An 18,823-nucleotide genomic window follows, 5' to 3' on the forward strand; every position below is an offset into this window, starting at 1 on the left:
AGGGCTAGGGCCATTCCCCCCAGAAATGTCAGGGAACTTGCAGGTGCCTTGGTGGAAGAGTGGGGTAACATCTCACAGCAAGAACTGGCAAATCTGGTGCAGTCCATGAGGAGGAGATGCACTGCAGTACTTAATGCAGCTGGTGGCCATACCAGATACTGACTGTTACTTTTGATTTTGACCCCCCCTTTGTTCAGGGACACATTATTCAATTTATGTTAGTATGTCTGTGGAACTTGTTCAGTTTATGTCTCAGTTGTTGAATCTTGTTATGTTCATACAAATATTTACACATGTTAAGTTTGCTGAAAATAAACGCAGCTCACAGTGAGAGGACATTTCTTTTTTTTTGCTGAGTTTATTTAACACTCATTTAAGATCTGTAAGTGATTACTGAATTGAATCAAAGTCATGCTGAAGTTCACCAATGGCCTGCTGCCCCTGAGGAGGCAAAACTGTGTCATTTGCATAGAGATGAATGTTACAAGTATTAACAGTGTTTCCTCTGTCACTAATATATAAAAGGTGAACAATAATGGAACCAAAATAGAACCCTGAGGAACACCTTTTTGAATCTCAATAAATTCAGATTTAACCCCGTCTGACAAGATGGCCTGAGTTCTGTCGCTAAGATAATTCTGAAACCATAAACAGGCTGTATATCCCAGGCCTACTCTTGAATGAAAACAGAATGATCAACAGTGTCAAACGCATTTGACAGGTCAATAAACAAGGCAGCACAGCTCTTTTTAGCATCCAAGGCATCGACAAGATCATTAACAACCAGCGTGGTTGCTGTGGTAGTACTATGCCCGGGCCTAAACCCTGATTGGTTTATATTAAAAATACAATTATCAGATAAAAAGGAACTTAGTTGTACATTAACCAAGGATTCAAGAATCTTAGCTAAACAAGGTAGTCTTGAAATGGGGCGATAGTTGTCCAGATCATGTGTTTCCCCAGCCTTATGGAGTGGAAATGGGGCGATAGTTGTCCAGATCATGTGTTTCCCCAGCCTTATGGAGTGGAAATGGGGCGATAGTTGTCCAGGTCATGCGTTTCTCCACCCTTATGGAGTGGCAGCACATATGCAGATTTTCATGCTTTTGGAATACTTCCTGATAACAATGTTAAATTACAAATGTGGGCTGCTGAGCCGGCAATAAGGGGAGCTGCACACTTAAGCAGCCCAGGCTCCAGGTGATCAGACCAGGCTCCAGGTGATCAAACCAGGCTCCAGATGATCAGCCCAGGCTCCAGATGATCAGCCCAGGCTCCAGATGATCAGCCCAGGCTCCAGATGAGAAGACCAGGCTCCAGATGATCAGCCCAGGCTCCAGATGATCAGCCCAGGCTCCAGATGATCAGCCCAGGCTCCAGATGAGCAGCCCAGGCTCCAGGTGATCAGACCAGGCTCCAGATGATCAGCCCAGGCTCCAGATGAGCAGCCCAGGCTCCAGATGAGCAGCCCAGGCTCCAGATGAGAAGACCAGGCTCCAGATGATCAGCCCAGGCTCCAGATGATCAGACCAGGCTCCAGATGAGCAGCCCAGGCTCCAAATGATCAGACCAGGCTCCAGATGATCAGCCCAGGCTCCAGATGAGAAGACCAGGCTCCAGATGATCAGCCCAGGCTCCAGATGATCAGACCAGGCTCCAGATGATCAGCCCAGGCTCCAGATGAGAAGACCAGGCTCCAGATGAGCAGCCCAGGCTCCAGGTGATCAGACCAGGCTCCAGGTGATCAGCCCAGGCTCCAGATGATCAGACCAGGCTCCAAATGATCAGCCCCTGTGGATTATTTTGGGTCTGGTGTTAACAAAGCATCCAGGACTTCTTTATCAATGAATTTCCGAAAATAAAACTCCTGAGCAGCGTTTTCAGTTTCACTCAAAAGATTTTCACCATCAACATCCAAACTACTATTTTCAAGAGCTGGCTTTGAAATACATTAATATATAGCATTAATATATTATATATTAATATTGAAATATTTAGCCTGCAGACATAAAATGGTGATCAAATGCATTAATGATATCCATTCTGTCAGTTATAGGGCCAGAATCTAAATTAATTTATTGGGGGAGAGAAGAGGAGACGCAACCCTTCAGTGATGTAACAGCTTTCCAAAATGTATCTGGGTTCCCTGTACATTCAGATAGTGGATTAACATAATCATCTGATTTTGCTTTTTTTAACTAGTTTTACATACATCTTGGCGGAGGGTGAATGATTGAACCCAGTTTGAACCCAACTGAAGACTTCCAATAGTTGAGGACTGGAGGTAGCCTTTAACAGAGACAGACAGAAGAGTCTTTGTGTAAATAGCAACACCACCACCTTAACCTTTCCTATCAGCCCTAAACACATAGTATCCATAGCAACCTCAGAGTCCAGGGTTTTATCAGTTATTAACCAGGTTGCAGATACAATACAAATATCAGATCTTGACATGATCCATTTTAGGTAATAAACTATGAATGTTACGATGTACAGTGAGGGAAAAAATTATTTGATACCCTGCTGATTTTGTACATTTGCCCACTGACAAAGAAATTATCAGTCTATAATTTTAATGGTAGGTTTATTTGAATAGTGAGAGACAGAATAACAAAACAAAAATCCAGAGAAACGCATGTCAAAAATGTTATAAATTGATTTGCATTTTAATGAGGGAAATATGTTTTTGACCCCCTCTCAATCAGAAAGATTTCTGGCTCCCAGGTGTATTTTATACAGGTAACGAGCTGAGATTAGGAGCACACTCTTAAAGGGAGTGCTCCTAATCTCAGTTTGTCACCTGTATAAAAGACACCTGTCCACAGAAGCCATCAATCAATCAGATTCCAAACTCTCCACCATGGCCAAGACCAAAGAGCTCTCCAAGGATGTCAGGGACAAGATTGTAGACCTACACAAGGCTGAAATGGGCTACAAGACCATCGCCAAGCAGCTTGGTGAGAAGGTGACAACAGTTGGTGTGATTATTCGCACATGGAAGAAACACAAAAGAACTGTCAATCTCCCTCGGCCTGGGGCTCCATGCAAGATCTCACCTCGTGGAGTTGCAATGATCATGAGAACGGTGAGGTATCAGCCCAGAACTACACGGGAGGATCTTGACAATGATCTCAAGGCAGCTGGGACCATAGTCACCAAGAAAACAATTGGTAACACACTACGCCGTGAAGGACTGAAATCCTGCAGCGCCCGCAAGGTCCCCCTGCTCAAGAAAGCACATATACAGGGCCGTCTGAAGTTTGCCAATGAACATCTGAATGATTCAGAGGAGAACTGGGTGAAAGTGTTGTGGTCAGATGAGACCAAAATCGAGCTCTTTGACATCAACTCGCCGTGTTTGGAGGAGGAGGAATGCTGCCTATGACCCCAAGAACACCATCCCCACCGTCAAACATGGAGGTGGAAACATTATGCTTTGGGGGTGTTTTTCTGCTAAGGGGACAGGACAACTTCACCGCATCAAAGGGACGATGGACGGGACCATGTACCGTCAAATCTTGGGTGAGAACCTCCTTCCCTCAGCCAGGGCATTGAAAATGGGTCGTGGATGGGTATTCCAGCATGACAATGACCCAAAACACACGTCAAAGGCAACAAAGGAGTGTCTCAAGAAGAAGCACATTAAGGTCCTGGAGTGGCCTAGCCAGTCTCCAGACCTTAATCCCATAGAAAATCTGTGGAGGGAGCTGAAGGTTCGAGTTGCCAAACGTCAGGCTCAAAACCTTAATGACTTGGAGAAGATCTGCAAAGAGGAGTGGGACAAAATCCCTCCTGAGATGTGTGCAAACCTGGTGGCCAACTACAAGAAACGTCTGACCTCTGTGATTGCCAACAAGGGTTTTGCCACCAAGTACTAAGTCATGTTTTGCAGAGGGGTCAAATACTTATTTCCCTCATTAAAATGCAAATCAATTTATAACATTTTTGACATGTGTTTTTCTGGATTTTGTTGTTGTTATTCTGTCTCTCACTGTTCAAATAAACCTACCATTAAAATTATAGACTGATCATGTCTTTGTCAGTGGGCAAACGTGGGCAACAAAATCAGCAGGGGATCAAATACTTTTTTCCCTCACTGTATTTAAAATCATACGGATTTTCAATGCAAGTCAGATTACTTTGAGATTTCAAAACAACAGGAGACTCAAAGATTGGATTATACCTATTAGGAAAAGAAAACAAAGTAGGAATAGCAATTACACCATTAGCCATGTCACCCCTTTCAGATACAACATGTGGAACTCTCACGGTGACCAAGGAGGAGATGGTAAAAACTGACTTACATGTAAATGCTAATATTGTCCTCACAATTTAATTGACCAAGAACCTTTCCAAAGTTTGATGACAATTTACCACAGGTGGACTCCAATCAAGTTGTAGAAACATCTCAAGGATGATCAATGGAAACAGGATGCACATGAGCTTAATTTCCAGTCTCATAGCAAAGGGTCTGAATGCTTATGTAAATAAGGTATTTAAGGGTCTGAATATTTATGTAAATAAGGTATCTGTTTTTTATACTTTTTATACATTTGCTAAAATTTCTAAAAACCTGTTTTGGCTTTGTGGGGTATTGTGTGTAGATTGATGAGGACATTTTTTATTTAATACATTTTTAAAATATTGTTTCCTCTTAGGATTTTTTCTACAGCAGTGGCAAAGTTAGTAGTGGCATGGCGAACGTCTCCAGTTAGTAGTGGCATGGCGAACGTCTCCAGTTAGTAGTGGCATGGCGAACGTCTCCAGTTAGTAGTGGCATGGCGAACGTCTCCAGTTAGTAGTGGCATGGTGAACGTCTCCAGTTAGTAGTGGCATGGCGAACGTCTCCAGTTACTAGTGGCATGGCGAACGTCTCCAGTTAGTAGTGGCATGGCGAACGTCTCCAGTTAGTAGTGGCATGGCGAACGTCTCCAGTTAGTAGTGGCATGGCGAACGTCTCCAGTTAGTAGTGGCATGGCGAACGTCTCCAGTTAGTAGTGGCATGGCGAACGCCTCCAGTTAGTAGTGGCATGGTGAACGTCTCCAGTTAGTAGTGGCATGGCGAACGTCTCCAGTTAGTAGTGGCATGGCGAACGTCTCCAGTTAGTAGTGGCATGGAGAACGTCTCCAGTTAGTAGTGGCATGGCGAACGTCTCCAGTTAGTAGTGGCATGGCGAACGTCTCCAGTTAGTAGTGGCATGGCGAACGTCTCCAGTTAGTAGTGGCATGGCGAACGTCTCCAGTTAGTAGTGGCATGGTGAACGTCTCCAGTTAGTAGTGGCATGGCGAACGTCTCCAGTTAGTAGTGGCATGGCGAACGTCTCCAGTTAGTAGTGGCATGGAGAACGTCTCCAGTTAGTAGTGGCATGGCGAACGTCTCCAGTTAGTAGTGGCATGGCGAACGTCTCCAGTTAGTAGTGGCATGGCGAACGTCTCCAGTTAGTAGTGGCATGGCGAACGTCTCCAGTTAGTAGTGGCATGGCGAACGTCTCCAGTTAGTAGTGGCATGGTGAACGTCTCCAGTTAGTAGTGGCATGGCGAACGCTCCAGTTAGTAGTGGCATGGCGAACGTCTCCAGTTAGTAGTGGCATGGCGAACGTCTCCAGTTAGTAGTGGCATGGCGAACGTCTCCAGTTAGTAGTGGCATGGTGAACGTCTCCAGTTAGTAGTGGCATGGCGAACGTCTCCAGTTAGTAGTGGCATGGCGAACGTCTCCAGTTAGTAGTGGCATGGCGAACGTCTCCAGTTAGTAGTGGCATGGCGAACGTCTCCAGTTAGTAGTGGCATGGCGAACGTCTCCAGTTAGTAGTGGCATGGCGAACGTCTCCAGTTAGTAGTGGACATGGCGAACGTCTCCAGTTAGTAGTGGCATGGCGAACGTCTCCAGTTAGTAGTGGCATGGCGAACGTCCCCAGTTAGTAGTGGCATGGCGAACGTCTCCAGTTAGTAGTGGCATGGCGAACGCTCTCCAGTTAGTAGTGGCATGGCGAACGTCTCCAGTTAGTAGTGGCATGGCGAACGTCTCCAGTTAGTAGTGGCATGGCGAACGTCTCCAGTTAGTAGTGGCATGGCGAACGTCTCCAGTTAGTAGTGGCATGGCGAACGTCTCCAGTTAGTAGTGGCATGGTGAACGTCTCCAGTTAGTAGTGGCATGGCGAACGCCTCCAGTTAGTAGTGGCATGGCTAACGTCTCCAGTTAGTAGTGGCATGGTGAACGTCTCCAGTTAGTAGTGGCATGGCGAACGTCTCCAGTTAGTAGTGGCATGGCGAACGTCTCCAGTTAGTAGTGGCATGGTGAACGTCTCCAGTTAGTAGTGGCATGGCGAACGTCTCCAGTTACTAGTGGCATGGCGAACGTCTCCAGTTAGTAGTGGCATGGGCGAACGTCTCCAGTTAGTAGTGGCATGGCGAACGCTCTCAGTTAGTAGTGGCATGGCGAACGTCTCCAGTTAGTAGTGGCATGGCGAACGTCTCCAGTTAGTAGTGGCATGGCGAACGTCTCCAGTTAGTAGTGGCATGGCGAACGTCTCCAGTTAGTAGTGGCATGGCGAACGTCTCCAGTTAGTAGTGGCATGGCGAACGTCTCCAGTTAGTAGTGGCATGGCGAACGTCTCCAGTTAGTAGTGGCATGGCGAACGTCTCCAGTTAGTAGTGGCATGGCGAACGTCTCCAGTTAGTAGTGGCATGGCGAACGTCTCCAGTTAGTAGTGGCATGGCGAACGTCTCCAACACACATTTTGAGAGGCCCTCATCTTGGCCGCAGAGAAATGTGTTCTGTTTTAAAGCTAATTTCCTGCTATACATGTTGTTATCCGAGTGGCTCAAACATAATACAATCAAAGGCATGAAATTTTTTTACATTTTAGATTCTCCGTGACTGTCCAGCTTTCGCCATCGCGCTCTAGCGACTCCTTGTGGCAGGCCGGGTGCATGCACGCTGACTTCGGTCGCCAGTTGTACGGCGTTTCCCCCAACCCGTTGGTGCAGCTGGGTTCCGGGTTAAGCAAGCAGTGTGTCAAAAAGCAGTGCGGCTTGGCAGGGCCGTGTTTATTGGGCGCATGGCTCTCGACCTTCGCCTCTCCCGAGTCCATAGGGGAGTTGCAGCGATGAGACAAGATCGTAACTGCCAATTGGATTTCACGAAATTGGGGAGAAAAGGGGGTAAAAAAACAAAACAAAAACTTTTTGCATTGAAAACATTTCACCATCCCGATTTAGCAGTGGCGGCAACACAGACAGAGAGAAGATGATCCCACCAGTGCAGGGCAGGGTACCTTGCTGTGTTCTTCCTGCCTCCAGCAGAGGCAGAGTCCCCCCTCCACACACACCACCTTCCCAAACAAACATCACCTTCCCAAACACACACACCAGTGCAGGGTACCACCTTCCCAGACAGACAGACAGACAGACAGACTCACCAGGGCAGGGCACCACCTTCCCAGACAGACATACAGACTCACCAGGGCAGGGCACCACCTTCCCAGGCAGACAGACAGACAGACAGACAGAAAGACTCACCAGGGCAGGGTACCATCCAGTTGTCTTGTTCTTCCGGTCTCCAGCAGAGGCAGAGCCCCCCTCCACACACACCACCTTCCCATACAGCTCTTCATTCTGTCTCCCGTCACTCTGCTCCTCTTCACTGGACGACGAAGACGACGACTCCTCCTGACTGTTACAGGGAATCAAGAAGCTTTCAAATCCAACACAGAAAAACAGTGACATTTAGCTGTAGCAGCAGCCACTAAGAAGATTGAAATGGTACAGATTAACAACACAAACAGCCTCTCTGTCTTAACTGCATTTAAACTAATGAGTGTAGGAAGACTTCTCTCGGTCTTCACTTTACTGAACAAAAATATAAACACAATATGCAACGAGACTTTACTGAGTTACAGTTCATAGAAGTAAATCAGTCAATTGAAATACATTCATTAGGCCCCAATCTATGGATTTCCCATGACTGGGCAAGGGCTCCCACTGGGGAGCCAGGCCCAGCCAATCAGAATGAGTTTTCCCCCACAAGGGCTTTAGTACAGACAGAAATACTCCTGAGCACGAACACCATGGTCTTCTAGTTTTGCTCTACGACCTCCACAAGTTTCAGGAGACTCGTCTTAAGTCGGTACAGCCGATCTGCCAACTTCTGTCTCTAGCGTCTGAACAGTTTGGGCTACACACTAATATGACCCCTCTCTGCAAAGGTGAGACTCTCTTGCTTTAGGATGCCCACAGGCCTCACAAGACTCGTCTGAAGGTCCCCCGGTACCAGTTGAAAAAAAATGAATAGAAGTACATATGGAGACTGTTTAATGCCAAAAATATGGGGTTAAATACACGTTAAAAAAATATATATATATAATAATGTTTCCTGATCTTTGTTATATCTTTCAGATATAGGAGACACACTTCCGAACAAACTTCCTTTAGATGTTTCTGTTGGGGACTATCTGTTGTTCCATGTAGTGTTTCTGTTGGGGACTATCTGTTGTTCCATGTAGTGATTCTGTTGGGGACTATCTGTTGTTCCATGTAGTGTTTCTGTTGGGGACTATCTGTTGTTCCATGTAGTGTTTCTGTTGGGGACTATCTGTTGTTCCATGTAGTGTTTCTGTTGGGGACTATCTGTTGTTCCATGTAGTGTTTCTGTTGGGGACTATCTGTTGTTCCATGTAGTGTTTCTGTTGGGGACTATCTGTTGTTCCATGTAGTGTTTCTGTTGGGGACTATCTGTTGTTCCATGTAGTGTTTCTGTTGGGGACTATCTGTTGTTCCATGTAGTGATTCTTTGTTTTGGCCAATAGCAGTAAGACCAAAAATTATTCATCAAATAATTATGTCAAGGGGTCTTAAAATTCTAAATCAAATAGCAAAATTATCCTTGGTATGACCTTCTTAAAAAATTCCATATAGCTTATTTTTTGGGTGTCTCTGAAAACATCTGAATGATAGAGCTTGAGGAATACCCTTCGCAAAGAGCAAATATAACACTCTGCTTCACTCTAGGGCTGTAATGTTAACGTTACCACAGAGTTGACGGTTTTTAGCACGCCAATTGATTTACACCCTACTATGCCACTTCACCTGACAGTATATATGGCCACTTCCCCTGACAGTATATATGGCCACTTCCCCTGACAGTATATATGGCCACTTCCCCTGACAGTATATATGGCCACTTCCCCTGACAGTATATATGGCCACTTCCCCTGACAGTATATATGGCCACTTCCCCTGACAGTATATATGGCCACTTCCCCTGACAGTATATATGGCCACTTCCCCTGACAGTATATATGGCCACTTCACCTGACAGTATATATGGCCACTTCACCTGACAGTACATATGGCCACTTCCCCTGACAGTATATATGGCCACTTCCCCTGACAGTATATATGGCCACTTCCCCCTGACAGTTATATGGCCACTTCACCTGACAGTATATATGGCCACTTCCCCTGACAGTATATATGGCCACTTCCCTGACAGGTATATATGGCCACTTCACCTGACAATATATATGGCCACTTCCCCTGACAGTATATATGGCCACTTCACCTGACAGTATATATGGCCACTTCACCTGACAGTATATATGGCCACTTCACCTGACAGTATATATGGCCACTTCACCTGACAGTATATATGGCCACTTCACCTGACAGTATATATGGCCACTTCACCTGACAGTATATATGGCCACTTCCCCTGACAGTATATATGGCCACTTCCCCTGACAGTATATATGGCCACTTCACCTGACAGTATATATGGCCACTTCCCCTGACAGTATATATGGCCACTTCACCTGACAGTATATATGGCCACTTCCCCTGACAGTATATATGGCCACTTCCCCTGACAGTATATATGGCCACTTCACCTGACAGTATATATGGCCACTTCACCTGACAGTATATATGGCCACTTCCCCTGACAGTATATATGGCCACTTCACCTGACAATAGGCCACTTCACCTGGAAACAAAGCTCGTATTATAATTGGGATCCACCCAAATCATTTGGGTTCCTGGATCCTTTCACAGCATTATAAGGATGCGTTGAGACAATGACTTATCAATGACCCAAGTCCAGCTCATTTAATCCCTACCATTGTGTCGTTGAGTTGTCATAATTTCGGGCAGCAAATGTACATTATCCGTTGGAAGACACAATGTAAATAACCTAATTTATGTCCCTCTAACTGCCCTGAATGCCTCTGCTGATCCTACAGCTATTGGATGGAGTAATCATGTGCCTATGAACCAGATTTATACTGTTAGCACTGAGGCGATGTGCCCTAGCAGGAAGTCCACTGTGTGCAGCTCACCCTGCACTAATAAAAATAACCTGAGCATGTCTACCTCTGCTAAGCTTCCCAGTAAAGCAAGAAAAATAATCAAGCATCCCAGAAAAGTGTTAAAAAAATAGCCCACGTTAACATATGTTAACATATGTAGCTTAAGAAACAAGGTTAATGAAATCAATGATTTGCTAGTTACAGATGACATTCATATTCTGACTATCTCTGAAACTCACTTAGATAATACCTTTGATACAGTGGTCGCAATACATGGTTATAAGATCTACAGAAAATACAGAAATGCCAAAGGTGGAGGTGTGGCTGTTTATATTCAGAACCACATTCCTGTAAAGCTTAGAGAGGATCTCATGTTAAATACTGTTGAAGTAATATGGCTACAGGTTCATCTGCCTCACCTAAAGCCCATTCTGGTGGGAAGCTACAATAGACCACCAAGTGCTAACAGTCAGTATCTGGATAACACGTGTGAAATGCTTGATAATATATGTGATATCAATAGAGAGGTATACTTTCTAGGTGATTTAAATATGGACTGGCTTTCATCAGGCTGCCCACTAAAGAGAAAGCTTCAAACTGTAACTAGTGCCTGCAACCTGGTTCAGGATATCAGTCAACCTACCAGGGTAGTTACAAACAGTACAGGACTGAAATTATCAACGTGTATTGATCACATCTTTACTAATGCTGCAGACATTTGTTGGAAAGCAGTATCCAAATCCATCGGATGTAGTGATCACAATATAGTAGCCATATCTAGGAAAACCAAAGTTCCAAAGGCTGGGCCTAATATTGTGTATAAGAGGTCATACAATAAGTTTTGTAGTGATTCCAATGTTGTTGATGTGAAGAATAATTGTTGGTCTGTGGTGTGTAATGAGGAGCAAACAGACGCTGCACTTGACACATTTATGAAATTGCTTATCCCAGTTACTAATAAGCATGCACCCATTAAGAAAATGACTGTAAGAACTGTTAAATCCCTGTGGATTGATGAGGGATTGAAAAATGCTATGGTTGAGAGGGATGAGGCAAAAGAGATGGCAAATAGGTCTGGCTTCACAACCGATTGGCAAACGTACTGCAAATTGAGAAATCATGAGACTAAACTGAACAAAAAGAAGAAACTACACTATGAAACAAGGATAAATGACATAAAGAATGATAGTAAAAAGCTTTCGAGCACCTTAAATAAAATTCTGGCCAAAAAGGCAAACTCAGCTCCATCATTCATTGAATCAGATGGCACATTCATCACAAAACCCACTGATATTGCCAACTACTTTAATGATTTTTTCATTGGCAAGATTAGCAAAGTTATCCATGACATGCCAGCAACAAACGCTGACACTTGACACATCCAAGTATATCTGACCAAATTATGAAAGACCAGCGTTGTCATTTTGAATTCGGTAAAGTGAGTGTGGAAGAGGTGAAAAAAGTATTATTGTCGATCAACAATGACAAGCCACCGGGGTCTGACAACTTGGATGGAAAATTACTGAGGATAATAGCGGACGATATTGCCACTCCTATTTGCCATATCTTCAATTTAAGCCTACTAGAAAGTGTGTGCCCTCAGGCCTGGAGGGAAGCAAAAGTCATTCCGCTACCTAAGAATAGTAAAGCCCCCTTTACTGGCTCAAATAGCCGACCAATCAGCCTGTTACCAACCCTTAGTAAACTTTTGGAAAAAAGTGTGTTTGACCAGATACAATGCTATTTTACAGTAAACAAATTGACAACTGACTTTCAGCAGGCTTATAGGGAAGGACATTCAACAAGCACAGCACTGACACAAATGACTGATGATTGGCTGAGAGAAATTGATGATAAAAAGATTGTGGGGGCTGTTTTGTTAGACTTCAGTGCGGCTTTTGGCATTATCGATTATAGTCTGCTGCTGGAAAAACCTATGTGTTATGGCTTTACACCCCCTCCTATATTGTGGATACAGAGTTACCTGTCTAACAGAACACAGTGGGTGTTCTTTAATGGAAGCCTCTCCAACAAAATCCAGCTAGAATCAGGATTTCCCCAGGGCAGCTGTCTAGGGCCCTTATTTTTTTCAATCTTTATTATTGAGTAAAGCCAGTGTGTCTATGTATGCGGATGACTTAACACTATAGCTACTACTGCGAGTGAAATCCTTGCAACACTTAACAAAGAGCTGCAGTTAGTTTCAGAATGGGTGGCAAGGAATAAGTTAGTCCTAAATATTTCAAAACTAAAAGCATTGTATTTGGGACAAATCATTCACTAAACCCTAAACCTCAACTAAATCTTGCAATGAATAATTTGGAAATTGAGCAAGTTGAGGAGACTAAACTGCTTGGAGTAACCCTGGATTGTAAACTGTCATGGTCAAAGCATATCGATACAACAGTAGCTAAGATGGGGAGAAGTCTGTCCATAATAAAGTGCTGCTCTGCCTTCTTAACAGCACTATCAACAAGGCATATCCTACAGGCCCTAGTTTTGTCGCACCTGGACTACTGTTCAGTAGTGTGGTCAGGTGCCACAAAGAGGGACTTAGGAAAATTGCAATTGGCTCAGAACAGGGCAGCACAGCTAATGGGGACCCATAATACATACAATACAAATACCTGACAGTATATGCCCATTTTTGGTACTTCATTGAGCTGGCAAGCTGCTATCTACTCAGCAGTCCACTCTCCTCTCTGACTGGTGGTGACGTTGGGTGTCCAGTCTTGCTATAGCACGCCAAGGCAAGATAGGCATATAGCTATGTAAAGATCGCCCTCTTCAGGACAAATAATGAAATGCTAAAATAAAAGTCAAATTCTATGAAGAACAGCTTATATCAGTCCTTTTCGGTGGATTCAACTCCGATACAAATACATCCGTAAAAAAGACTAATATCGGCCTATAACGCGGTCTGGCTCTAGTTTTCAATATGATATCTGATGACCAATGTGTGTTCATGTTTTAATCTCATTCATACACTTCCAACATATCTACTAACTATAATAAACAAGCCTTACGTGACACAAGCACACAGTAACGTCACCAAGTTACAGGAACCGTAATACAACAGTCAGCTACTCTAGGAGAGTCTGAAAGGACTGTCACAAACAGACTTGCCTTTAGATATTTTCAACACCTATTTCACCTGTGGGTGGAGTTTATGTTGAATGTGGCAACAAGTCCTGCAGGTCTACATATTCCTTTATACTGGTTTGGATGTCAGGTAGAATGATATTAACTGTGATGATAGACAGGTCAGGCCCTGCAGGGGAGGAGGAGAGTAACAGGGCCTGAGAGGGTGACCTCAGGTCACCAAGAGGTCAGTTAGAGTGTAGGTCATAGACTAGGAAGTGTTGGGTGTGACGGACGTAGCACAGCTCCACACACACATCTCAAGGTGTTCCCTGGGCTTTGATGGACAGTAAAAGGGGTTGCAGAGGAGCTGGAGCTGATCAAACCTGGGGCACAAAGACCACTATCTCACAGCCACCCTGGCTACCATACACAACCACATACAGCATCTTGAAGTTTGACCATCCTTAGAGGCCTCTTGTTTGCCATAGATGGCATCACGTCCTTATAGGGATGTTGGGATAAGACCAATGTATGAGTCACCACAGCATGAGAGCTCATTTTTCACACGCTAGTCCAGTTCTGGTGTCACATGGGCTGGCCAGCCATGGGGGTGGTAGCATTTTGACTGGCCTCCTGACTAGCGGTGTGATGAATATGGAATTTGGGTTAACTATTAATTGTCATGCAAATAGCCATGTTATTGTCATAATTGTCATTTTTGTTAATGTTTTGACCTTGTAATATATAAAACATATTTTAAAAATTAGCCACGACATACCTAATGAATACAACACAGCTTTGGTGACAACCCTGTCTAAAAAATGAATGGATTTGACCGCCGGGAACGTTTGGAAATTAAGCTTCTCCTCCCGACTGTGCCATTCATTCGGCTCGTAAAATTAATACCAATTTTACACACTTCATAAAATAAAATAAAACGCTAGGATAAACTATATCTACTTGAATATCTACTTAAATCCCCCCTCTACTAAAATGAATGTATTAATGTTTTTTTTTGTTCACAGTTATTGTCCATGAATGTCAGTTACACGATAATTGTGGCAGCCCTACTCCTGACATGGCAGCCCTACTCCTGACATGTGGCAGCCCTACTCCTGACATGGCAGCCCTACTCCTGACATGGCAGCCCTACTCCTGACATGTGGCAGCCCTACTCCTGACATGGCAGCCCTACTCCTGACATGGCAGCCCTACTCCTGACATGGCAGCCCTACTCCTGACATGGCAGCCCTACTCCTGACATGGCAGCCCTACTCCTGACATGGCAGCCCTACTCCTGACATGGCAGCCCTACTCCTGACATGGCAGCCCTACTCCTGACATGGCAGCCCTACTCCCTGACATGGCAGCCCTACTCCTGACATGGCAGCCCTACTCCTGACATGGCAGCCCTACTCCTGACATGTGGCAGCCCTACTCCTGACATGGCAGCCCTACTCCTGACATGGCAGCCCTACTCCTGACATGGCAGCAACTACTCCTGACATGGCAGCCCTACTCCTGACATGGCAGCCCTACTCCTGACATGGCAGCCCTACTCCTGACATGGCAGCCCTACTCCTGACATGTGGCAGCCCTACTCCTGACATGGCAGCCCCTACTCCTGACATGGCAGCCCTACTCCTGACATGGCAGCCCCTACTCCTGACATGGCAGCCCTACTCCTGACATGGCAGCCCTACTCCTGACATGTGACAGCCCTACTCCTGACATGTGGCAGCCCTACTCCTGACATGGCAGCCCTACTCCTGACATGGCAGCCCTACTTCTGACATGGCAGCCCTACTCCTGACATGGCAGCCCTACTCCCTGACAGTGGCAGCCCTACTCCTGACATGTGGCAGCCCTACTCCTGACATGTGGCAGCCCTACTCCTGACATGGCAGCCCTACTCCTGACATGGCAGCCCTACTCCTGACATGGCAGCCCTACTCCTGACATGGCAGCCCTACTCCTGACATGGCAGCCCTACTCCTGACATGGCAGCCCTACTCCTGACATGTGGCAGCCCTACTCCTGACATGGCAGCCCTACTCCTGACATGGCAGCCCTACTCCTGACATGGCAGGCCCTACTCCTGACATGTGGCAGCCCTACTCCTGACATGGCAGCCCTACTCCTGACATGGCAGCCCTACTCCTGACATGTGGCAGCCCTACTCCTGACATGGCAGCCCTACTCCTGACATGGCAGCCCTACTCCCTGACATGTGGCAGCCCCACTCCTGACATGGCAGCCCTACTCCTGACATGGCAGCCCTACTCCTGACATGTGGCAGCCATACTCCTGACATGGCAGCCCTACTCCTGACATGGCAGCCCCTACTCCTGACATGGCAGCCCTACTCCTGACATGTGGCAGCCCTACTCCTGACATGGCAGCCCTACTCCTGACATGGCAGCCCTACTCCTGACATGGCAGCCCTAGACGCTCCTGACATGTGGCAGCCCTACTCCTGACATGGCAGCCCTACTCCTGACATGGCAGCCCTACTCCTGACATGTGGCAGCCCTACTCCTGACATGGCAGCCCTACTCCTGACATGTGGCAGCCCTACTCCTGACATGGCAGCCCTACTCCTGACATGGCAGCCCTACTCCTGACATGGCAGCCCTACTCCTGACATGGCAGCCCTACTCCTGACATGGCAGCCCTACTCCTGACATGGCAGCCCTACTCCTGACATGGCAGCCCTACTCCTGACATGGCAGCCCTACTCCTGACATGGCAGCCCTACTCCTGACATGGCAGCCCTACTCCTGACATGGCAGCCCTACTCCTGACATGTGGCAGCCCTACTCCTGACATGAGCCCTACTCCTGACATGGCAGCCCTACTCCTGACATGGCAGCACTACTCCTGACATGGCAGCCCTACTCCTGACATGGCAGCCCTACTCCTGACATGGCAGCCCTACTCCTGACATGGCAGCCCTACTCCTGACATGGCAGCCCTACTCCTGACATGGCAGCCCTACTCCCTGACATGGCAGCCCTACTCCTGACATGGCAGCCCTACTCCTGACATGGCAGCCCTACTCCTGACAGTGGCAGCCCTACTCCTGACATGTGACAGCCCTACTCCTGACATGTGGCAGCCCTACTCCTGACATGGCAGCCCTACTCCTGACATGGCAGCCCTACTCCTGACATGGCAGCCCTACTCCTGACATGGCAGCCCTACTCCTGACATGGCAGCCCCTACTCCTGACATGTGGCAGCCCTACTCCTGACATGTGGCAGCCCCTACTCCTGACATGGCAGCCCTACTCCTGACATGGCAGCCCTACTCCTGACATGGCAGCCCTACTCCTGACATGGCAGCCCTACTCCTGACATGGCAGCCCTACTCCTGACATGGCAGCCCCACTCCTGACATGGCAGCCTACTCCTGACATGTGGCAGCCCTACTCCTGACATGGCAGCCCTACTCCTGACATGGCAGCCCTACTCCTGACATGTGGCAGCCCTACTCCTGACATGGCAGCCCTACTCCTGACATGGCAGCCCTACTCTGACATGTGGCAGCCCTACTCCTGACATGGCAGCCCTACTCCTGACATGGCAGCCCTACTCCTGACATGGCAGCCCTACTCCTGACATGGCAGCCCTACTCCTGACATGGCAGCCCTACTCCTGACATGTGGCAGCCCTACTCCTGACATGGCAGCCCTACTCCTGACATGGCAGCCCTACTCCTGACATGTGGCAGCCCTACTCCTGACATGGCAGCCCTACTCCTGACATGGCAGCCCTACTCCTGAATGTGGCAGCCCTACTCCTGACATGGCAGCCCCTACTCCTGACATGGCAGCCCTACTCCTGACATGTGGCAGCCCTACTCCTGACATGGCAGCCCTACTCCTGACATGGCAGCCCTACTCCTGACATGTGGCAGGCCTACTCCCGACATGTGGCAGCCCTACTCCGACATGGCAGCCCTACTCCTGACATGGCAGCCCTACTCCTGACAGTGGCAGCCTACTCCTGACATGGCAGCCCTACTCCTGACATGGCAGCCCTACTCCTGACATGGCAGCCCTACTCCTGACATGGCAGCCCCACCCTGACATGGCAGCCCTACTCCTGACATGGCAGCCCTACTCTGACATGTGGCAGCCCTACTCCTGACATGGCAGCCCTACTTCCTGACATGGCAGCCCTACTCCTGACATTGGCAGCCCTACCCCTGACATGGCAGCCCTACCCCTGACATGGCAGCCCTACTCCTGACATGGCAGCCCTACTCCTGACATGTGGCAGCCCTACTCCTGACATGGCAGCCCTACTCCTGACATGGCAGCCCTACTCCTGACATGGCAGCCCTACTCCTGACATGGCAGCCCTACTCCTGACATGGCAGCCCTACTCCTGACATGGCAGCCCTACTCCTGACATGTGGAGCCCCTACTCCTGACATGGCAGCCTACTCCTGACATGGCAGCCCTACTCCTGACATGGCAGCCCTACTCCTGACATGGCAGCCCTACTCCTGACATGGCAGCCCTACTCCTGACATGGCAGCCCTACTCCTGACATGGCAGCCCTACTCCTGACATGGCAGCCCTACTCCTGACATGTGGCAGCCCTACTCCTGACATGGCAGCCCTACTCCTGACATGGCAGCCCTACTCCTGACATGGCAGCCCTCCTGACATGGCAGCCCTACTCCTGACATGGCAGCCCTACTCCGAATGTGGCAGGCATTGAATGGCAGCCACTCCTGAATGGCAGCCCTACTGACATTGAGATATCTGACATGGACACCTGACAGTGGCAGCCCCTATCCGACATGGCAGCCCTACTCCTGACATGTGGCAGCCCTACTCCTGACATGGCAGCCCTACTCCTGACATGGCAGCCCTACTCCTGACATGGCAGCCCTACTCCTGACATGTGGCAGCCCTACTCCTGACATGGCAGCCCTACTCCTGACATGGCAGCCCTACTGACATGTGGCAGCCCTACTCCTGACATGGCAGCCCTACTCCTGACATGTGGCAGCCCTACTCCTGACATGGCAGCCCTACTCCTGACATGGCAGCCCTACTCCTGACATGGCAGCCTACCTCCGACATGGCAGCCCTACTCCGACATGGCAGCCCACTCCTGACATGGCAGCCTACTCCTGACATGGCAGCCCACCTGACATGGCAGCCCTACTCCTGACATGGCAGCCCTGACTCCTGACATGGCAGCTTACTCCTGACATGTGGCAGCCCTACTCCTGACATGGCAGCCCTACTCCTGACATGGCAGCCCTACTCCTGACATGTGGCAGCCCTACTCCTGACATGGCAGCCCTACTCCTGACATGGCAGCCCTACTCCTGACATGTGGAGCCATACTCCTGACATGGCAGCCCTACTCCTGACATGGCAGCCCTAATCCTGACATGGCAGCCTACTCCTGACATGT

General features: G+C 47.8%; 1 protein-coding gene across 2 annotated transcripts in view; it reads right to left on the reverse strand.

Moving 5' to 3' along the window:
* Nucleotides 1-357: 357 nt before the first annotated feature.
* Nucleotides 358-18,823, reverse strand: part of LOC123483462 (AT-rich interactive domain-containing protein 4B-like) — a 197,583-nt gene continuing 179,117 nt past the window's right edge. For both annotated transcript variants that reach the window (XM_045213533.1, XM_045213534.1), the window contains exons 8-9: nt 7,519-7,672; nt 358-1,791 (exon numbers count right to left, since the gene is read on the reverse strand). In XM_045213533.1, the coding sequence (XP_045069468.1) occupies nt 1,765-1,791; nt 7,519-7,672 (181 nt within the window). In that variant the 3' untranslated portion in view covers nt 358-1,764. The remainder of the gene's footprint in view (nt 1,792-7,518; nt 7,673-18,823) is intronic.

This window comes from Coregonus clupeaformis, unplaced genomic scaffold (assembly GCF_020615455.1).
Source record: "Coregonus clupeaformis isolate EN_2021a unplaced genomic scaffold, ASM2061545v1 scaf0122, whole genome shotgun sequence".
NCBI lineage: Eukaryota > Metazoa > Chordata > Actinopteri > Salmoniformes > Salmonidae > Coregonus > Coregonus clupeaformis.